At 41.9% G+C, this 21,832-nt stretch overlaps 8 protein-coding genes across 8 annotated transcripts; 5 read left to right on the top strand and 3 right to left on the bottom strand.

Annotated features, from left to right (window-relative positions):
• The first annotated feature begins 124 nt into the window (after nt 1–124).
• CYBJADRAFT_170054 (uncharacterized protein) lies at nt 125–611 on the top strand. The gene is made up of 2 exons (XM_020216049.1): nt 125–374; nt 442–611. The coding sequence occupies exons 1-2, from the start codon at nt 193–195 to the stop codon at nt 581–583; spliced, it is 324 nt and encodes a 107-aa protein (XP_020067726.1). The 5' UTR covers nt 125–192; the 3' UTR covers nt 584–611.
• On the bottom strand, nt 556–1,548 carry CYBJADRAFT_170053 (uncharacterized protein). Its single transcript, XM_020216048.1, has one exon. It carries the CDS (start codon nt 1,162–1,164, stop codon nt 628–630), a length of 537 nt encoding a protein of 178 aa, XP_020067725.1. The 5' UTR covers nt 1,165–1,548; the 3' UTR covers nt 556–627.
• A 2,041-nt stretch (nt 1,549–3,589) lies between these two features.
• On the top strand, nt 3,590–6,851 carry CYBJADRAFT_187389 (uncharacterized protein). The gene has a single exon (XM_020217260.1). It carries the CDS (start codon nt 3,909–3,911, stop codon nt 6,732–6,734), a length of 2,826 nt encoding a protein of 941 aa, XP_020067724.1. The 5' UTR covers nt 3,590–3,908; the 3' UTR covers nt 6,735–6,851.
• A 432-nt stretch (nt 6,852–7,283) lies between these two features.
• HXT2.3 (general substrate transporter) lies at nt 7,284–9,535 on the bottom strand. Its single transcript, XM_020216047.1, has one exon. It carries the CDS (start codon nt 9,100–9,102, stop codon nt 7,495–7,497), a length of 1,608 nt encoding a protein of 535 aa, XP_020067723.1. The 5' UTR covers nt 9,103–9,535; the 3' UTR covers nt 7,284–7,494.
• A 761-nt stretch (nt 9,536–10,296) lies between these two features.
• On the top strand, nt 10,297–13,020 carry BGL1 (beta-glucosidase H). Its single transcript, XM_020216046.1, has one exon. The coding sequence runs from the start codon at nt 10,452–10,454 to the stop codon at nt 12,966–12,968; it is 2,517 nt and encodes an 838-aa protein (XP_020067722.1). The 5' UTR covers nt 10,297–10,451; the 3' UTR covers nt 12,969–13,020.
• Nucleotides 13,021–14,990: 1,970 nt separating this feature from the next.
• CYBJADRAFT_144919 (ANTH-domain-containing protein) lies at nt 14,991–16,155 on the top strand (the record flags this gene model as incomplete). Its single annotated transcript, XM_020213221.1, has 3 exons — nt 14,991–15,113; nt 15,188–15,205; nt 15,289–16,155. Coding segments are annotated over exons 1-3 (909 nt in total), but the record flags the coding sequence as incomplete, so codon positions are not given.
• A 953-nt stretch (nt 16,156–17,108) lies between these two features.
• On the bottom strand, nt 17,109–18,770 carry CYBJADRAFT_58627 (uncharacterized protein). The gene has a single exon (XM_020217798.1). The coding sequence runs from the start codon at nt 18,718–18,720 to the stop codon at nt 17,401–17,403; it is 1,320 nt and encodes a 439-aa protein (XP_020067720.1). The 5' UTR covers nt 18,721–18,770; the 3' UTR covers nt 17,109–17,400.
• A 231-nt stretch (nt 18,771–19,001) lies between these two features.
• Nucleotides 19,002–21,588, top strand: PPR1 (Ppr1p). Its single transcript, XM_020216045.1, has one exon. The coding sequence runs from the start codon at nt 19,040–19,042 to the stop codon at nt 21,530–21,532; it is 2,493 nt and encodes an 830-aa protein (XP_020067719.1). The 5' UTR covers nt 19,002–19,039; the 3' UTR covers nt 21,533–21,588.
• The last annotated feature ends 244 nt before the right edge of the window (nt 21,589–21,832 follow it).

Genomic DNA, 21,832 nt, shown 5'->3' with positions numbered 1-21,832 from the left:
CCGGAAGGCGCGTGTCTTTACCACCTTGCGCGCGCACGCATGTTACCGCCAAACGCATCGCTGACTTCATCGACATCTACCCAAAAAACACCCGTAAATTGTCACATCTTGTCCTCCAGTTCATCTTGTTTCTCCCTAATCCACTAGCGTTTGGCCTTCAAATGCCAATTCACGGGGACACGCCTCTCGAGGATGACTGAAGAGCACACGAGCAAGACACGCGCTGGCTACGGGACAATAAAACATACCGTCTCTGGCCAACAGCACGCTCCTCTGGCCAACAGCCCGTTCCCCTGTGCCTCGTGCAACCTCTCTGCCGACCGCGTAATCAACGCCGCGCGCAACATCCTCATCAGGTGTCTCGCTGCATCTCAGTAAGACACACACACCCGAGTGCATTCATGCTCTTCTAAAATCACTAACTCTGTTCTGTCTCTAAAGAGCACAGAAAGGTATGATCATGATTGGTCTTGTAAAGAAATTGAGACCTGAAAGACTGAAAGATCTTTGGAGTAAGACTATCAGCTCATCAATGTACTACAAGGGTAGTCTTTTCTTGTTGTTTAAAATATGGATTGCATAAAACTTATATAAAAAAAACAAAAAAAAAAAGGCACTTTGTAACACTCATGCCAAGTATGTGCTGTAGTTGATGTTAGGATCCAAAGAGTAACTGCTGCTCAATGTTGTAGAACATCTTGAAGTACCAGTTGGCTCGGTAGCAATGTCGGTTGAAGTCCCGACGTCAATTTGACACTGCTCAAGACCAGCGGTAAGGTAAGGACCGTAGTACTTCCACAATGTCCAACCACAATCCATACAAGCATTGTAGTTATCCATGAAAGTTGAATCAGGATCAGAACAGAGACAATTCTCAAGGTAAGGACCAGTGAAAGAAGTGCCGTCATATGAACAGCCTTGAGCAGCAATAATCATTGTTCCACAAACAGCATGGCACTGGAAAGTGGCACAGTCATCAGCAGAAGCAGCCAGAGCAAAGGCTTCCGGCTCTGGGTAACCCAGTGCAATTGCCTCACTGTAGGCTTCAGCATACGCATCAGCGGCTGCTTTAGCGGCTGGTATAGCGTCTGCCATTGGAAGTGATTTAGCCTGAATGAGACCCAAGCTGAAGGCTAGAGTTGAAATTGCTTTGAAAGAGAACATTGTTGAGAAGATAGCTTTAAGTTGGTGATTGTTGAATTGGAATTGAATAATGTAGGATATATCAAGGAAACTAGTGGACTTTTGTATCCTTTATATAGGCGAAATGAGACTTCTCAATCGCTTTGTATCTTTGAGAAACATGAGAATTGGGTGTCCAAAACGTGTACCTTTAATTTACAATAGGGATAATCTAGGCACCCTCGTACTTCTCTATTGGTTGTACACTGTGATCTCCTGCATTAACACTCATGACATGTCGGCGCTTATATGAAGATCATCCCGGAAAAGGCAGCTCTCGTATATGGTTCATAGTCGTAATAAGAAAAGCATTAGAATGAAGCACCTCATCAATTACAAGCTCTTCAAATCAGTAACAGGTTCATATTTGATAGAATTGATATAATTGATCTAATAGATTGGTTTTCATACTTCTGGGTGTGAAGCAAAACTGGTAAAATGTTCAACTTCACATATGATGTGATATTCAAACTTCGGACTTGGTTTCCTAATTTATCAACGACTGCAACACCCTACAGTTATTACACCCTTTTTTTTGGGGGGGGGGGTGTTATAACAACTCCAATCATATACCCAGAAGATTGCAGTGTTTCTTTACGATCGTCTTAAAGGGAGTCTTTCGACCCTTGTATTCCCTCTTTTCTAAGTTCTTATGAGCTAACCTCTTTATCTTGTATTTTCACATCATATTAATTAAGAGTTATCTTATTGTCGTTACTTCGTATTACTAGTAACTTTTAGCTCCCACTTATAAGTGGAAAGGAACTTCTCATAACTGTTCAGTTGTTCAGTGCGTAATATCCAGTGAGATCATTATTCTTGGAAACTATAAGCTAACCCGTGAGGAGCACATTAAGAAAAGTGCTAAGCAATATCTGCATAATTGGCCGATATCTTCCCGTAGTAAAACTTACTTGTTCAGGGTGTAAAGATCTCTGACTATTGAGCATGTAAAAGCCCTATTTCAAATATTTCAGGATAAGGTGACCGGCAATAATTGAATTGAGTTGGTGTAAATCGAAACTCCTCCTGGGTGTCTTAAAGAGCAGTACACATAAATTGAAAAGTATTCTTGATATCAAATAGGTGTACAGAGCTCGGAGATTAGCATCATCAAAACATATATATACATGTGGTGTACATAGTGCCGCTACATTATTGATCAACACACACTGCAATTGCATCAAATAATACTAAAAATTAAAGAACCGTAAACTGCCGTACTATTTGACTATTCAATGGTTGATGATTTGATTCCTTTGTTTCTTTATTTCAAATTAAAATTTCAAGATACGTCATGTCTGAAGGGAAAGAAGATTTATGTGTGAATATGAATCATTCCATTACGGTAGTAACCATAGCGGCACCCCCACCTTTCCTCCCCTGATGCGCTATTGATTGAAGTATGTCAAAGCATAAAGACCGAGAGAGAGGAAACTATGGTAAAAATAGAGCTCAGAACACACCTCCAATGGTGGGTACTAATGCGGATGTGAATCTTGATAAAGTTAGCAAACCGTACGTATGGTTAAAGAAACACCCAATTCTATCGTAAGGTGTGTGGGTTCCGTATTTCTCGGAGGTTTCTGTAGATGTACAGTCACATTTACATAGGGCTTTAGCAACTCTACCGACCAGGGTGTACATGACCTGATCGACACCTCCAAGATTACAAACTTTTCCATCCTTAGCGAACTAAGTTAGGACAATAGTACAAAATTTTCAATTTTTAGGAGGATGAACACACAGGTACAGTGCCTCGGCTTTCGTTAGTGCGTAACAGCCAAGAGATATTGTATACTTAGCCATCAGCAGTTACTGTTATGGTATACAATTAGATTGGCATCAAGATGATATAACACACATCATGGTTCATCACATAATTGAAAACTATCAGGGTGTGAATGGTTGCGGAAACATCGGAGGGGCTTATGATGATATGAACTGTAAGTTTCATCAGGGAGCTGAAGATCAGCGGGTGATTACAATATAGCAAAAGCCCACGTCACCACGCATTCCATGCACTCAGTATGCATAGCACTTCTAAGTGACGGAATTTTATACCTCTACTAAAGCCTTAAATATACTAATTGAACCCATTAACTTTTGGTGAAATACAACTTGACGGTCACCTGGTGGTCTTCATCTACAGTGCATCGCTTCTCTGTGAGCATGGGTGTATTTCGGTTACCTTCTCCATATTTGGTTCCCGTTATTTAATCCGTATTCTGTTTTCCAGCGAAATGCACCTTGGGCAAACTCTATGTACCGATTGGGAGTAACTTACAAACCTTTTTTGACATAGTGTAGGGCCGCCTTTCCACCGCAGACGCACCAAGGTCACTTTTAGGGGTGCACATTCTTGAAGTAATCATAGACAGCTGTAACAAAAAAGCATGAAGAAGGGCTCTTATTAGGTTTGTGAAGCTTCCGATGCATAATCACCGGTTTCTCCATGTCAACAAGTATTGAGAGAAAATGGGTGTACCATGTTTGTATAATGTCTCCGGGGCTGTGATTGGATAGATTCTTACACCCTTCATGTATTACCACAGCTGACAGTCTAGTGATGGAAGAGGATTTTTGCCGATTGACAGATATGAAGTGTCAGCTTAGAGCATCCTCATACGGATACTCGAAAACATGTATATATTGTCTGTTTCCCACCCACAGTCATTCGTGTGGCTACAAGAGTCCGTCCCTCATAGACAAAGGCCAAACGATCAATGAGGTCATCCACTCGTTTATTTGTTGCTATTTTAGCAATAGCTTCCTCTGTTATTGCTGTTGCAACACCAGATGCCAAAGCCATTGCTGACTCTCTTCCTTGGGCTAATGCTGTTCCCGCCGCAGCCGGGGCTGCTTTAGCTTATGCTGAAGCCTATGCTGAAGCTGTTGCAATCGCCCATCCAGACCCTGAAGCTTATGCTCTTGCCGCTTCCGAAGATGACTGTGCTACACTTGGCTGTCACGCTGCTTGTGGTTTGATGATTATCGGCGGTAGTGACTGTACTTTGAATACAACAAACAGCTATGCTGGTCCATATAACACCACATGTCTTTGTGCTTCTGACTCGAAGTTGAATACCTACTACGCAAGTTGTATGAACTGTGGGTGGACATTATGGAAGTACTATGGACCTTATGCCTCTTCTGCTTTGGCAGCTTGTTCCACTCTCTCCACTGAGCCTACTGGAACTATGAGATGTTCAACTACCTTAACTGATGTTTATACCATCGACACTGGCGCTAATGCATGTGATTATACCGGCGGTTGCGAAACTACTTCGACAGCATCGGGTTCTACAGAATCGAGTTCTACAACATCAACGACGACTACTTCAACGACTAGCACCTCTTCTACCTCCACAACACCAACCACGTCCAGCTCCAGTTCATGGACTGGTAGTAACACTCTGACAGACACAACTTACACCGCTGAGACTTATACTGTGACAACTGACTTGTCATACACATACAGCTACACCGCCGGTCTGAACAGTACTGATTGTTACACAACGGTAAGTACCATGCAGGTTGAAGAGGACTTTGAAGTTGTCTTCACATCATGGTCTGTGTTGAACTCACCTGTGAAAAGCTATAGAACATGGGGCTTCTTGAACTTCACAGAAGATCAGACTGAAGTTACCGACATTCTATTGTTAACGAGCACCACTTATATGTCAGGGGCTTTGGAGGCGGAATCCTTCTTGTATGTTAACCTTAAGGAAGGTGGGTTCTATAGCGCTCAAAGTCGAAATCACCCTGTCACCACAACTGCAACATTCTTTGTGACGAGAAAAGGTGTGAAGTATTTGTTTGCCTATAGTTGTACATCCAATTGGCCACTTTCGTTCTTGAACCTTCCTGAAGGAGGTTATGATGTTTGTGTTCCTAGTGGTGGAGCGGTGTACTACGAAAGCTGGTGTGATCACCAAAATGAGACCTACACTGTTGTTGAATTTAGACCTGGTGAAGATTCCTCTTCTGACTTAGAGAGTTCTTCCACGTCGGAAGAATCTTCCTACAGCAGCATTGAATCAGCACTCGAGTCTAGTGAGTCCACTGAGTCCACTGAGTCTACTGAGTCCACTGAATCTACTGAGTCCACTGAATCTACTGAGTCCACCGAGTCTACTGAATCTACTGAGTCCACCGAGTCTACTGAGTCCACTGAGTCCACTGAGTCTACTGAGTCCACTGAGTCTACTGAGTCCACTGAGTCTACTGAGTCCACCGAGTCTACTGAGTCCACTGAGTCCACTGAGTCCACTGAGTCTACTGAGTCTACTGAGTCCACCGAGTCCGCCGAGTCTACTGAGTCTACTGAGTCCACTGAGTCCACTGAGTCCACTGAGTCCACTGAGTCCACCGACTCTACCGCTGATAGCACTTCAACACCAACTTCAGAACCAGTTCTATCTGGTATCCTGGACTCCGGTGCCCCTGATTGGACTTTGAGAATTCCAGGAACACTCGGACCATGGTCTTCAGTTGATCTTCAAGTTTCTGGAAATGGGTCCGCTGGCTCGTTTGTTTACACTGATGCATCTGTGAGGGTGAACAATGAAGATATTTCTACGGCTAATATCAATGTGACACCAGATTCTATTATTATTTCATTGGACTCTGAAATTGCTGAATCTGATGTATTGGAGATTCAGTTTGGAGGTGACATTGAGTCTGGGTCATCATGGACTTCTACTGCACGCTTGGTTATTACCTCACCAGATGAAAGACTTGTGAAGAGAGCCGAGCAAACCTGGGTTCTTGTCAGTACTATCACATCTGATGATGAGTCTGATTCTTCATCTATTGATTCCTCCGTTGCCTCATCTGCTGCCTCATCTTCTGACTCTTCAACCATTGAGCTTTCCACCTCCGGTGATTCAAGTGCCTCGTTTACCTCTTCGGAGTCTTTGACATCTTACGCCAACAGCACCTCAACAATCACCAAGGAGCAAGAGTCTACTACTGTTATTACAGTAACATCGTGTAGCAATGACGTCTGCTCTACAATGGATGTGACCACCGGAGTTACTGTTGTAACCGAGACTGTTTCAGGTATAGTTACTACTTACACCACTTACTGTCCAACAGAGTCACCAAATCCAAGCACTACTGTTATAACTGTGACATCCTGTTCTGAAAACCTATGCAGTGAGGTGTTAAAGACCACAGATGTCACTGTTTTGACCACCACAGTTAAAGGGGCCGCAACGACATATACTACTTACGGTGCAACAACAGTTACTAATGCAACTCAGAAAACTGGTGTAACTAAGACCAGTACTGGTGCTACTGGTGCTGAAGGTGCTACTACTGGTGCTGAAGGTGCTACTACTGTTGCTGAAGGCGCTAAGAAGACAACTCAAGCTTCTGTTGAATCTGAAACAGCTGGGGAGGCTGAGAAGAATACCTCTGCTACTAGCGCTTTATCAGCTACAAGCGAATTGAGTTCAGTTCAATCAGTCACAGCATTTGAAGGTGTCGGTGTCAAATCAACTGGGTCTACAATCCTCGCCTTAATCTTCGCTGTTCTTCTCATTTAAAGGTTTTGATATCGAAGATCTTATAAACATTATAGCAAGGTGATTAGTTTAACTAACAATGAATGCTCATAGTATTCTTGTTTTATTAAGAATCAATATATTGCAATTGAAGACTGTTTAGTCCCTTTTGTATTTGTAATGTAATCGTTGCTCTCTGATATTACAGAAGTGCATCCAAAGGAAATTTTGTAATAAAATTTTATTCGTATTTGGAGCTGCTGGTATATGGACCTAGTAGCGAGTGCAATGGAGGTTATTGTTTATAGCGAAAACAAAATCCATTTTCAGTAACTACTTATATGACCATGTAATGAGTACATACCTGGCTCATTGTACTGTGGTTGAGCAGCTTGTGGTATTAGTAGTAGATACTGGGATGACATTTTGGCTAAAAAGTTAACTCATGCTGACCTTATGGATAATTGCCCTATTATAGAATTCTATTACCCTATTATAGAATTCTATTACATATATATATATATATATAAGATTATTCCCTTTGAAGAGAGGTTTGAGGTATAAAACTACATAAAGATTGATAGAACAGAAGCCATTGTTATTATGCGATTGTCCAATAAAAGTGAAAATAATTAGGTAGTACCCTCCAAATGTTCAGAGTAAACTCTGAGAAATGCCACGGTAATTCAAGAGCCAAGGCTTTACAATATTTAATGATATTTTCCTTCTGATAACCTGAAATTGACGTTGTTATTACGCACAACAAGTAAAAATAGATAAAAAACCCATTTTAGAAGGCTTATCACTTATTATCTATGTGTTCAACGTTTGGCTTGCCATTTGATTCAATTGAATAAACCTCTTCAACTTGAGAAGATCTGTTGATAGGCTCGATGTAGTCACCAAACACTTCAGCAACTTCTTCAAGAGAACGCCCTGATGTTTCTGGGTAGAAGAAATAGAAAACAACACATTCAACGGCCAGGACACAGCAATAGACAATGTAGTACTTCCAGGCGAGGTGGATAATAGCACTTGGATTTCCGAAGGCATTTCCAAGTGCAATAACAGCAGTCCAAAGCTGGAAAATGACAATACCCTTTGATCTATGAGAATATGGTAAAATCTCGGTCATGTAGAGGTTTGGAAGTCCATTGGCTCCAATATCATAGAACAGGTAATACAAAAATATCATGGCAAGAACACCTCTAGAGACAGCTTGATCCTGGAACTGTCTTTTATAGCTGACAGCAGACAAAGCTGTCCAGACAACGTAGGTGAAAAGCATACCGAAAACACACGTGTTGAACAAGGTTCTTCTTCTGAAGTACCAGCAAACAGAACAAACAGCAGCAGAAACAGCAAAGTTGAATATTGTGAGACACATGTTAATCAACAGTTGTCTCGAAGAATCGGTTATTCCAATGGAATCTAGAACAGGGCTCAAATAGTACGAGAAGAGTGCATTGCCTGAAAGTTGAGTCATAGTTGAAGTGAAGATTACTAAGAATAATCTTTTTCTGTAACTCTTTCTTTTAAAGAAATCAGAATAACGAGAATTTGCTCCTGCACTCTTTTCAGCTTCCAGTGCAGCTTCAATCTCACTTATCTCATACTCAACTAATTCAAGATCTTTAGGGTCAGTTGAGTTTCCAGTATGGATCTTTGATAAGATTTGTCTAGCCCTTGGGATGTTACCCTTCGCAACAAAGTAACGAGGTGATTCAGGAACCCAATACATTAGAATAATCTGAACCACTGGGAAAAATCCTTGAAGGAAAGAGGGAATTCTCCATGAGTAGCTTGACTCGATGTTCCTAGTGAAATACGTGATGACTGCCGCAAGGATCGCACCAAGGTACCAACAAATGTTCAACGCAAAGGTGCACACCTCTCTATGTGTTGGGTAAGAGATTTCAGCAATCAGTGCTGGCCCACCAACACCAGAAATACCACCTCCAAAACCAATGATGAAACGGGAGACAAAGAAAAATGCATAGCTATTCGAGACTCCTTGTAGGATAGCTCCAATCAGAGCAATAAATTGACCAGCAACCAAGACAAATCTTCTGCCATATCTGTCCGCGAGATAAGGTGAAAACAAGAAAGAACTGATTGCACCAAAAGCAGGAGCGGCGCTTAAGGCACCAAGAATATAACCTGAAGGATATCCCATATATTTTCTCCAGTAAACCAAGGACTGAAGTGCATTCAACATGGAACCATCGAAACCGTTGTTTGTAGCAGACAGCGTAACAACAAAGACATGGAAAGCCAAGGCACGAAGGTGTGGAACCTTGTACCATGGTCTAGTCTCTGTGAGATAATCATTGAGCTTTTTTGCTGGTTGATCCTCTGCTTCAAATCTTTCTGTGTCCAAATATTCAGCCTTTGAAGTTGAAAGAGCCATTTTGTTGAGTATTTTACCTGACATGTTTCCTGCATTTATCTTGAAGCAAATGGAATCCAATGTTGGTGATCTTTCTTCCCTTTATTTATATACGCTAATTGGTCATCCGTCAACAACTGAGAAATAAATATTTACTTTGTTTTGATAGACATGACACAAGCGGACAAGTTATTATTGAACCACTGCTGGTTTAAAGCATTCGATCGAAGCACGATGAGGGCCCTAGTGGGGTTTATCTTGGAATATCGTATCCACTTTCAGTTCAACCGAGGCCACAAATATTCGATTGAGACAATGTCGTGATAAAACCTGGCACCTAGCGATGCGAGATACCTGCACACCCATGATAAATCTGCTATTTTGACCTCACCCCTCCAATTGAAAGATGAATCTTAGAAGTCCTGCAATCAGTCCTGTAATGCAGCAAGCCCCTAGAGGAGAATTGAAGGTGATAAATATGACAAGAGTGTAGACTTTTTGACCGAGGTTCTTCCTCAAATAGGCTCAAGTAATTGTCCGTTGAAGTAACTTAGAGACTCGTCATCATTTTTGTTGGGCTCGACCTACCCTTGGTGTAATCGATACAACACTTCTCAAATTGTTAGGCCTAATACTCGGCGATTTTCAATGCGCGAGGATGCACTGATTGTCACAGTGTTCATAACTCCAATGGAGGTCACGCAGAGCTGTAGCAATGTCTTGTACGTTACCGATACAGGAAAACATTACCATATCCTAGCAATGTCCACGCTTCGTGGAAACACCAGCCATAGGGGGGAAGAGCCTTAAAAAGACCAGAGGCATAACGGAGTGTGATATCTCTCACAGACAAACGCCACCAATTTGGCCCTAGAACTCTTCCTTGGACTGTAAAACGCCAGATACTCCACGAGGACAATGCCTCATTGGATCCTGTGTATTGCATTAAACTCGCCAAGTGGGAGAGGAACAATTAGGAAAGTGTACGGAACATCGGTGTTTCGGTTTGAAAGTTTCTTTCGCTGACCCTGCCTTGCGGCTTTGCTTATCTCCGCCGATGTAACACCGCTGCGGCAGTGTCCTGCACACTCCCCACAACCTTGTTTTTTTTTGCATTCACTGCATGATCGTCGGTGATCTAATTTCAAAACTTTTGAGGTCCCCTCATAACTTGCTGTTTCTTTATTGGCAGCTGCTCTTTATGCTCCATAATAGGGATTTTAATCGAAGAAACGACAAGACCTCGGCTCAAATGAGAGCTTGACTGGCATGTGGTGAAGGGAACATGACTGGTCGGCAGTTATAAAAGACCCTCGAAGGTAACATAATGTCCCTACACAGAACTACGACCACTATTGACAAGACAAATCATGACTGAGTTTGACGTTGAAAAAGTCCTACAACAATTGAGCTTGAAGGAAAAGATTAGCCTTGTTGCTGGTCGTGATATCTGGCACACAAATGCTGTTCCAAGACTTGGTATACCATCTATGAGGTTCTCAGATGGTCCCAACGGTATACGCGGCGTAAAGATCTTTGACGGAGTTCCTGGTGCAGTTCTGCCAAATGGCACAGGTTTGGCGTCGACTTTTAGCAAAGATCTGTGGTTCAAAGCAGGTGAGCTGGCTGGTATTGAAGCTAGAGATAGAAGTGTTCATGTGAACTTGGGTCCGACAGCAAACATCCAAAGAGGCCCACTGGGTGGTAGAGGATTTGAGTCGTTCTCTGAAGACCCTTACCTTTCCGGGGTGGCCAGTGCTCATGTCATCAATGGTTTACAATCTCAGAAAGTGGCTGCTACCATGAAACACTATGTGTGTAATGATTTGGAACATGAACGTTCATCCTCTAACTCTTTGGTCACTACAAGAGCATTGAGAGAGATATACCTGGAGCCATTTAGACTTGCAGTGAAGTTGGCAAACCCTAAGGCATTTATGACTGGTTACAACAAAATTAATGGTGAGCATGTTTCACAGTCAAGGCTGTTCTTGCAAAAGATCCTCCGTGAGGAATGGAGCTGGGATGGCTGTATCATGTCCGATTGGTTCGGTACATATACATGTAAAGACTCCATGGAAGGAGGGTTAGATATTGAGATGCCAGGCCCACCAAAGTTTAGGACCTCTGCTGCACTGGCACAGCAGATTGATTCTAAGGAGCTTCACTTGGATATTTTGGATGACAGAGTTAGAGGTGTTTTGAAATTGGTCAAATTTGTCAAGGAATCAAGTATTCCAGAGGACGGTCCTGCCAATGCGGATAACAATACACCAGAAACTTCCAAACTGCTAAGAGCTTTGGCATCTGAATCCATCGTGTTATTGAAGAATGAGGATAATATCTTACCTTTACAGACAGACGAAACATTTGCAGTTATTGGCCCTAATGCTAAATATGCTGCTTGTTCAGGTGGTGGTTCAGCTTCATTGATTCCATACTATTCCGTGACACCTTTTGAGGGAATTACAAACAAATTAGAAACTGCACCAAAGTATACTGTTGGTGCTTATGCCCATGTTTCCTTGCCACCTTTTGCACAGTTTTTGAAGAATCCTAAGACTGGTAATAAGGGAATCCATGCAACGTTTTACCATGATGCTCCTGGTACTGATAACAGAAGAGCATTTGATGAAGTTGATACCGAAAGATCTTATCATGTGCTGTTTGATTATCAAAATCCAGAGATTACACCTTTGAGTACTTTTTATATTGATTTTGAAGGGATATTTCGTCCAGAAGAAACCGGTTATTACGAATTTGGACTTACTGTTTTTGGAACTGCTCAGTTATTTGTCAATGATCAACTAGTTGTTGACAACAAGACTCAACAGACCAGAGGCCAATCATTCTTCCACTATGGTACAATTCAAGAAGTTGGTAAGATTCATTTGTCAATGGAGGAAGAGTATCATATCCGTATTGAATTTGGTTCTTGTAATACATACAATGTTAGAGAAAAAGATGAAATTGATCTCAGAGGTAAAGGTGGTATAATATATGGTTGTGCAAAAATAATTGATCCTCAGGAGGAAATAGCTAAGGCTGTTGAATTGGCAAAGAGTGTTGATAAGGCTATTTTAGTCATTGGCACTAATGGTGAATGGGAATCTGAGAGTTATGATAGACAGTCGATGACACTTCCTGGGTATACTGATGAACTTGTTCGGCAAGTGTTGAAGGCAAACCCTAATAGTGTTGTTGTTAACCAGAGTGGAACTCCAGTGGAATTCCCATGGATTAAGGATTGTAAAGCATTGGTTCAAGCATGGTTTGGAGGTAATGAATTGGGAAATGCCATTGCAGATGTACTCTTTGGAGATGTCAACCCCAGTGGTAAATTATCTCTCACATTTCCTGAAAGGTTGGTTGACAATCCCACATTCTTGTCATTCAAGACAGAAATGGGTAGAGTCTTGTATGGAGAGGATATTTTTGTTGGGTACAGATATTACGATAAACTGCAGAAAAAGGTTCTTTTTCCATTTGGATATGGTCTTTCCTACACTACTTTCCAAATGTCCTCTTTAGGAGTTGAAGTTTTGGAACTGGAGAACCGTTTGGTAGTTACTGTCAAGATTAAAAACGTTGGAAAAGTTCGTGGCAAGCAAGTTATTCAGATCTATATCTCTAAGTCCGATTCTGATATCATCAGACCTGTTAAGGAATTGAAGGGATTTGAAAAGATTGAACTTGAAGTTGATGAAGAACGTGACGTTACAATTGAACTTTCACTTAAGGACTCCGTTTCTTACTTCAATGAGTGGCATGGTAAATGGTGTGTTCTTCCAGGAGAATACTTAGTTCAGGTTGGTTCATCTTCGGATGATATCGAACTTGTGGAGAAGTTCAGCGTTGTGGAAGGTTTCATGTGGACAGGACTATAGTTATCCTGTTTTTATATATTTAACAACGTTATAGATAAAAGGTCAATATCATGTTAGATCGATTTCTTTTTCTTTGTAGCCAGATTAATACAATCAAAGTTTTAAGGTTAATAACAGATATTCTCTGATTGTTAGTACAATTCAGTAACCTGCCTGAGGTAGATTCCACAAGAAAGCGAACAAGAGTCAATATTGTCCATCTATTGAGGGTAAGTTTGAATAAGAAAACAGTTAGTTCTTGAAGAACAGTACTTCCTGTCAGTATGATGGGCTGTTTGTCAGATCAAATAATTTGCTCTAATTGAATATTCCCTATTGTGAAAGAATCAAGCAAAAGACATGATGAAACCACCAAATACCTCAGCGACTTCTCCAAGAGAAGGGATTGATATACTTCGAAATAATACGAATACAAACAGCACGCAACAGATACGACACAACAGTAGACACTATAGCACTTCCATGAATGCGTTCCTTTGGCTTGAATTCTTAAACAGAGAGCTTTACCTATTCAGCTCCTATGGTCAACAAAAAAACCTTCCATGAAAGGCAAATTGGAGTTGAATCAGTGCATCTCGGTGTTTCTGTTTGAAAGTCTATTCTGCTATCGGTGTCATACATCGATTTAATTGCCCGCTGGAGAAACACGGACTACAAGGCACACTTTTTCTGACATTGAATACCAATGAAGTATCTGTATATTATTGCCAGTTGCAGCCTTTATTTATTGAAGTTCCCTCACTGACAGCTTGGTCTCAAATTCCACGGAAAAGAGTCTGATCTAAGATGCAGTAAAGCTTCAGTTGGAACCTATGGAATCATGTAGTATCGTTATCTACTTTGAACCTTCTTTGCTAGATAAGCCAAAGCTAATTCTAACACTGGAAAGGATGCAAATGGGCTCTGTTCTACCTCATGAAGTTAACCTTTTTAGGAAATCGGGTGAGATGTTTCTTTTAGATCGATGAAATCTGCTAAAGAATCATTCTTCGTGATTCCGTGTTGTTATGTAGCGGCTTTGGACGGCATTGCAAACAAAAGGGCAAGTCTATTGAAACTTATAACCGGTCGTAATACAAATAATTGCTTAATTTTGCATGTAGATCTGTGAATGGCCATCAGAGCTGGCGAAAAGAGTTTCATGCAACTCCTGAGTATGAGCCTGGAACCATCAATACTAGAGATCTTTACGATGAAATCGGCGCTTAACGTTCAAGGAAAGTCTTATTCCACCATGAGAATTTGTATGATACTTGTTAGTACTGACACAAGCGAGTGATGGTGAAGAGCTCTAAGAGAGTTCCCACAGACTCAGAATTATAAAGTATTGGCTTTAATGTGGTTGAGAGGGATAGTGGACTCTGATAGTTCTTTGTAGGCGTGCTCTTTGAAGATATCACGCCTGGTGGTAAAAGATCATCCGTTTGAAAAGATATTGGGGCACAATCCAGGATTTCCGACATTTAAAACAGAAAAGGGTAGATAATGATAGTTACTGAGTATCTGCCCATCCAATATATCACATTGGGTGGAAAAACGTAATATGTTTCCTTTATTTAATTCACGGTAGGGTGTGTCCATCCTCTTTTGGAGATGGCGATACTTGTATGAGTTCGCAAAAGTCATCTGAAAAGCTGGAACTCACTCAAACCGGATGATAAGTGGACATTCACTCTCAAAAAATTCACATCCCTCACTCCCAGTCGTATAAAGTGGATGCTGATGTCATTAGGCCTTGAAAGATATCGTGGTGCACTGGTCATGGGTCTATCTACACAGGATTATAATTATAATTATATAATCGAATACCCATCCATACACCAAAACATCCATACACCCCAAGACTCACACAACGGCACATCGGAAAGTTCCTCAAGCCTTAGCCGACAAGCCCACACAAAACAGCACAAAATCCCCCCCCTAAAAATTTATCGGAGCTGTTCCCCGAAGGCGGTGAAATTTCCCTGTGCCGGCGGCATGTGTGGGTGGGAACTTTTTTCTCTCTCTCTATTCGTCTCGTCCCGTTACGGTGCCATCCTTCCGTAGTAACGTTGATACAAACAAAGGCCCAATTGAGTTAAAGCGACCACAGATTTAGCAGCGAAGCTTGAGAAAACAGTCATGTCGTACGAGAAGGTGGTTAAGGTATGTTACATCCTCTCTTTTCCCCCAGTGCTGAGCTTGAGCCAGTGTCACTAACAACATCACACACCGAACAGGGAGCTACAAAGATTAAGGTGCGTTATCTCTCTCTATGTTTATAAACATCTCCACCTGTGGAGACGTCCAATGGCAATTGATGTGAACTAACAGTGAATAGGTTGCTGCTCCTAAGCCCAAGTACATCGAGCCCATCTTGAGCGCTACGTACCATAAGAATGAGCTGAAAGAGGTTATGTCCGCTCTTCACACCCGTCTGGGAGACTCGGCATGGTCCATTGTTTACAAGTCTTTGCTGGTTATCCATATCATGATTAGAGAAGGCCACCAGGATGCTGCATTGTCATTTCTGTCGTCACGGTCGGGGTTCTTGGATTTACAGCACATCAGGAACATCAAGTCTGGGGACTCGAGATCCCTGTTGCGTTACGGGAAGTACCTGTCTGTTAGATCTAGGGAATTCGGCTCGACGAAGATGGACTTCGTCAAGGATGCACAGATCAACAAGGACAAAGGTGCATTGAGGAAGCTGTCTGTGGATAAAGGTCTACTCAGAGAAGTTGAAAGCGTTGAGACCCAGATTAAGGCTCTAATCTCTTGTAGATTTGCAGAGGCCGACATCAACAACGATATCGTATTGACCTGTTTTAGAATGCTTGTCAATGACTTGTTGTGCCTTTATCAGACCTTGAACGAAGGTGTTATTAATATCCTTGAGCATTACTTTGAGATGTCCAAATATGACGCTGAAAGAGCGTTGGAGATCTATAAGACCTTTGTTACATTAACCACTGACGTTGTTAATTACCTGAGAATTGCCAAACACTTGGAGTATGCCACGAAATTACACGTTCCGACTATTAGACACGCTCCTGTTGCTTTAGCTGATAGTCTCGAGGATTATCTAAACGACCCTAACTTTGAAGTGAATAGATCTCAGTATTTGGCTGAGAAGGAGTATAAGAACAACGGAAACGTTGTTTCAAAGCAGTCAAAGCAACAGGATCAACAGCAGCAACAACAGGATCCACAGCAGCAGCAGCAACAGCAACAACAACAACGTCAATCCGTGGTCCAACCTTTGCAAAGTCAAGTTACTGCTAATCCGTGGGCTGCTCAGTTAGGTAACCTCAGTCTACAACCTTTACAGATCCAGTATACCCAGGCATTACAGCCACAACCAACCAACAATCCATTCCTCCAACAACAGGCGCAAAATGCTCAAATCCAGGCTCAACAAACCCAGCAGGCTCAACTTCAACAGGTTCAGGTTCAGCCGAACCAAGTTCAGAGCCTTCAGACCGGAAGTTTCAGCTCATATCCTGCGGATACGATTGTTCCTTCCTTCACAGGTGCTGGATTTGGGGGATATACTGTTCAACCACAATCTACTGGTAATCCATTCCTGCAACAGCAACAATCACAACAGCAGCAACAGGTACAAGCACAGAGTCAGCAACAAGAAACACCCGTTAAACTTGTTTCATCAGCAACTGGGAATAATCCATTCTCTTTGAACTACAAGTCAACACATCTCTCTTCAATCTCTGAGCAATCCAGTGTCGAAACACAGCATACCAATAATCCATTTTCCCTATCTAAAACTGCCACTGGGAACGTTGCTCCCCAACAAACCGGCAATGCACTGACTAATCCTTTCCAATCTTCAAATGCTGCAGGCGGTGGTGCACATGCTACAATGGGAGGTTATGAACAACTACCAACGCAGCCTGTTTTCCCTCAAACGATTCAGGAACAACGCACTAATCAGTTTAATCAACAAGCTAACTGGGAATTGCAAAACCAAATCCAACAAAATAGAATGTCAACTTTTAATGGGTTTCAACAACAACCACCACAACAACAACAACAGCAGCAGCAGTTACAGAATCAATTTACCGGTTTCCAGCAACAACAACCTGTGTTGCAAAACCAGTTCACTGGGTTCCAACAGCAACAACCTCAGCAACAACAGCAGCAACAACAAGTTGCATACTCGATGTATAATGGCCCAAGCTTGATCTAATGATGAGAAGGAAAGGGGCCAACACAGCTGTTGACAGTAATAATGTGTCTTTCAATCCCTTGGAAGCTGTTATGTATTAGTGATTTATTTTTGTATGCACACATGTATTCTCCTATTGCAAGAAAACTAAAACACACTATTCTGAGTAATTATATAATAAATAGTAAAGTGTTTTTATCATGTACTTTAGTCTTAAGCCATAAGTATCTTCGTTGTATGGTTAATTTCCATGAAAGGACTGAATGTCTAACTCTGCTTTTGAGTTTCGTTGGTTCCTGGTTTTAAAGTACTGCCTGACGGAATCAATTTTTCACCATAAACTTGCAAAAGATGGGTACGACGGTATTCATGTGGTAGGATATGCTTACGGAAAGAGTGTCTTAGACCATAGCACTCTTTACATTTGGACACTTTGCCCTTGCTTGTAACTTCCTCATAACTCGGTAGTTTCAAATCGTGGACATCAGTTGACGTTGATGACGATTCCATCGATTGATTGGGTGTACTTGAATCTTCAATGTGGATATCAAGTTGAGACTCAACAGGAGGTGCTTCGATCTGAGATGCTTCACATCCTTGTGTTATATTGTCAAAATTATACTTTTGTTCACACAACTGTGCCAACCGTTGATATGAGAACTTGCCCCTGTATAACGGTGTGTCTTCAACGTGTAATGCATTATCGTCCAAGGCATGACTTGTAATCCACCTTTGAACATCCTCCAGCTCTGGTAATTTGCCCTGCATCCAAGATTCCGTTACCAGCGCTAAGATGTCGTCTTGTGTTTTTGATTCTAACCCCCTCAAGGATTCAAAGATCCATTGGAATTCAACGAGATGTCTCATTCCTTGATTGTCGGTGAACTGTTCTGAGATCTGATCCCGTATACGCTTTAAATACTCCAAACGTTCGGTCAGAGAGCGATGTGACCTCACTATTCTCATGTCATCAATAACGTTGGTGAACAAAGACATCATTTCACTAGGGGTTTGGAAATTCGTAGCAGTTTCTAACAGCTCCTTTGACGTCATCTTCAAAGTTTGCCATCTCGAAGAGATGTGCTGCGGTATCACGCATTCGACGAGCCAATCTTTAACTCTTAGATCCACGTTCTTGTAGAAGAACTCGTGCCCAGCATTCGACACAGAACGGTCAATCAACCACGGCTTCCTCTCAAAGGTCTGCGGAATCTCACTTGTCAGTACCGTGTGAACCAATGGGAAGGAGTCCTTCACCTCTTTCAACAGCCTCTCCTTTGTAACGCTAAAGGAAATATCATGACCGAAATAGAGCCCTTTAGACCGGCCGAGCTCGCTCAACTCTTCAACCTGCGGCAACGACTCTTCAAGCAGCTTCGAAGTGATATTAGTACCCAATACGGTCTCAGACTGTCCCTGCTCCTCCAACAACCCAGCCCTGATGATACTCTTCTTCTCATCCGAAGACAGCTGGTTGAAAAGTCTCTTCAGCTCCTCGAATTTGTTCTTGTCCATGTTCTTTGTGCACGAATCCACAGGAAAATATGCCAAAGTAAACAAAGCAATCAGAGTCAGACATATGTGCATCAACAAACGTCGAAGGGGACGGAGGGTTTGAAAACCAAACAACAAACAACCGAAACGTAAACAAATGCCCTGATTGGGATATTACCTATTCGGGATATTTCCCATAATTTTGGGTCGTGCGCCGTGACAAAACAGGAGCCTTGACAAAACTTGCGCGGCGATAACAATCTTTGTGCTTGGGCCTATCGCATACAAAACAAAGGGAAGAAAAACAAGGAACAAAACACACAAACGTAAACAAACAACAACGGAACAGAAGAAGTTGAGAAAAAACGCTGGCGGTGAAGTTTTTGAGCGAGGCGGCTGACACGTAGAGGCGATGAAGAGACAGAGCGATAGCAAAGAAGGTCCTGTGGAGAAAGTAGCAAGGATTGAGGTGAAAGAGAACGGGAATGAGCATGCTGGTTGCACTGGTACGAATGGCTCATCTACAGTAGTTACGACGGGGAGTTTACAGTCTAACGGGAGGCCATCATCAAGTATCGTTGGTATCTCGAGAACCATTGCTGCTTGTCAGCGGTGTAGACAGAAGAAGACCAAATGTGACCAGCAGTTCCCGAGCTGTGCTCGTTGTTTGAAAGCTGGTGTTGCGTGTGTCGGGTTGGACCCTGCAACAGGTCGTCAGGTCCCCAGATCGTATGTGATTTCGCTTGAAGATCGTATTGGCCATCTGGAGGCGCTGTTGAAGCAACATGGGATCGATCCTAACGGTTCGGTTAACGATGACAGTGCTGTGTTGCCCTCAAGCAACCACTCTTCACCTCAGATTAACCATTCACCTGTTTCCGTTGCGTCGAATAACTCTGGGATGTCACAGCCTCCAAAGGACTCTATAGGGACGAGTGTTAAACTTGCTGTTCCCTCTAACAACTCGAAAGATTTGTCGTTTTATATCGGTGATTCGTCAGGGATTTCTTTTGCCAAATTGTTGTTTACCGCGGTCAATTTCCACCCAGGCTCCATTACGGAGAATAACTCAATAACTACAAGGGTACCCACTGCAAAGGATGGTACGCAGCAGATTACAACTTCGCTGCCTAATAAGCAGATGGCGGAGTACTTGATCAAGTGTTACTTTGAACAGTCGAATACCCAATTGCCAATTGTACACAGAGAATATTTTATAAATCATTACTTCAAACCCGTGTATGGGAATCTATCAGCTGATTTGAAGTTGGCCTCGAACTACACAAAGATGAACTTGGATACTTCACCAATTGCAGATGAGGATACCTGGTATCATCAATACCAGAAGAAAAAACTACAAGCGTATGAGGCATCAGAGGTCCCGGCTGAATTTCACCAACCGTTATTCTTCTTACACATGATATTTGCCATTTCATCATCGATAAACTTGTTGAACTATGACCCTGAAACGTCAAACTCTTACAGGCTACAGGCAATGATCTTTGTGGAATCAATATATTCTGCAGAAGATAGATTAGTTTGCTTACAAGGATTGTTGTTTATGACGTTATTCTCCATAATGAGGCCTTCAAATCCAGGAGTATGGTATATATTGGGCACCTCATTAAGACTCTGTGTTGATTTGGGGCTGCACACAGAAAAGTTGAACAGTCAATTCTCTCCATTTGTCAAAGACATGAGACGCCGTCTATTTTGGTGTGCTTACTCGCTTGACCGTCAAGTCTGTGTGTATTTGGGGCGTCCCTTTGGTATCCCTGAGGAGAGCGTCTCTACCAAGTTTCCAGTGGAATTGGATGACTGTCTGATTAACGAAGATGAAACACAGGACTTCACAGGAGCCTCTAACTCATTGCCGACTTACAAGACGATATCTTTAAACTTCTTCAAGATTAGAAGAATTCAAGCGGAAATCTTGGAAGTTTTATACTTTTCGAGTTCAACATTACCACGATTTTATAACAATTTGAACGATTGGAAACAAAAGATCGATAACCAATTGGAACATTGGTTTAGAGCAATACCATTAAAGACATCAAGAAAGTGCAATTGTGACTTCAATTTCGAATTTTTCAAGTTGAACTATCACCATACAAAGATATTACTATTTGGAGTAACGCCGAAGAATTCAAAACCAACAAATAACACATTGAGAGTGATATTTGATTCTTCAAAGGGTATAATCGATTGCTATGCAGAGTTGTTGAAATCCAAAACAGTGAACTACACGTGGTCTGCAGTACACAATTTATTCATGGCAGGGACGTCGTTTTTCTACGCCATATATACTTCAAGGGATAACTTAATCACAGTTGAGGAGTTTCAAAGGCAATCAAGAACAGTGATCGATGTATTGACCTCATTAGTGCAATCATGTGAAGCGGCATCACCATGTGTTGAGATATTTGAGATATTGACTCTTGCCATGATCAGAATGAAATTTGAGAACGCAGACCATTCTAATATTGTTACACATACTGATTTAGATGACATTGACAAGTTCTTTGAACAGTTGAACCAAAAGACTCCAAGTGAACATGGGGACATTTTCAAAGATCTGAAACAACCAACACCTATAAATCCAATGAATACCATAAGGATGTTACAACAACATCATCATCATCAGCAACAACAATCACAGACACCACAGGAATGGCAACATCGTGTATCTCGAAATCAGGGATCAATAGCTGGGTCACCTGAGAGCTCATCGGATGGTCAATATCCTAGTCTTTCTACCCCACCGTTGAATTCGTATGGGGGCAACGGTCACATCACACAGGACTTTGAACAACAGAGAATATTTGAATTGATGAACCAAATTTCAAGTGACACGATATATAAGCAGATGTTTGGGGGACAAGACTTTATGGGAACCGGTATATAGCTTAGGCCACTGATATAGAAGACCAATCATAGCGGATGGTTTTTAATCTCGCTCATAGCCCGTAGCGTTTCCCTGTCAGATGTGGTGAAATCGTTCCGTATCACTTTAATCTCCAATGCGGAAACAAAATCACCGTCATATATACACATTGCATCAACCATTGTACCTGAGTAGCACAGTTCCGCGTTGTCCAGTTGTAACTGTTGATCGAGCCTTATATCAAGTGGCGTTCTACCTTGTGTTAGGTTAATAATTGGTTGAACTCTTATGAATCCACTCAGCGCGTTATACTCTAGCACC

Source organism: Cyberlindnera jadinii, assembly GCF_001661405.1.
Source record: "Cyberlindnera jadinii NRRL Y-1542 unplaced genomic scaffold CYBJAscaffold_29, whole genome shotgun sequence".
Classification (NCBI taxonomy): domain Eukaryota; kingdom Fungi; phylum Ascomycota; class Saccharomycetes; order Phaffomycetales; family Wickerhamomycetaceae; genus Williopsis; species Williopsis jadinii.
The sequence above is the reverse complement of the archived record's forward strand: the minus strand, read 5'-3'. Positions and strand labels throughout refer to the sequence as shown.

Coding starts and splice junctions, on each gene's coding strand:
- CYBJADRAFT_170054 (XM_020216049.1), top strand. CDS start 193: ATGACTGAAGAGCACACGAGCAAGACACGCGCTGGCTACGGGACAATA. Junction 375..441: donor AGGTGTCTCGCTGCATCTCA/GTAAGACACACA, acceptor CTGTCTCTAAAG/AGCACAGAAAGGTATGATCA.
- CYBJADRAFT_170053 (XM_020216048.1), bottom strand. CDS start 1,164: ATGTTCTCTTTCAAAGCAATTTCAACTCTAGCCTTCAGCTTGGGTCTC.
- BGL1 (XM_020216046.1), top strand. CDS start 10,452: ATGACTGAGTTTGACGTTGAAAAAGTCCTACAACAATTGAGCTTGAAG.
- HXT2.3 (XM_020216047.1), bottom strand. CDS start 9,102: ATGGCTCTTTCAACTTCAAAGGCTGAATATTTGGACACAGAAAGATTT.
- CYBJADRAFT_58627 (XM_020217798.1), bottom strand. CDS start 18,720: ATGCACATATGTCTGACTCTGATTGCTTTGTTTACTTTGGCATATTTT.
- PPR1 (XM_020216045.1), top strand. CDS start 19,040: ATGAAGAGACAGAGCGATAGCAAAGAAGGTCCTGTGGAGAAAGTAGCA.
- CYBJADRAFT_187389 (XM_020217260.1), top strand. CDS start 3,909: ATGAGGTCATCCACTCGTTTATTTGTTGCTATTTTAGCAATAGCTTCC.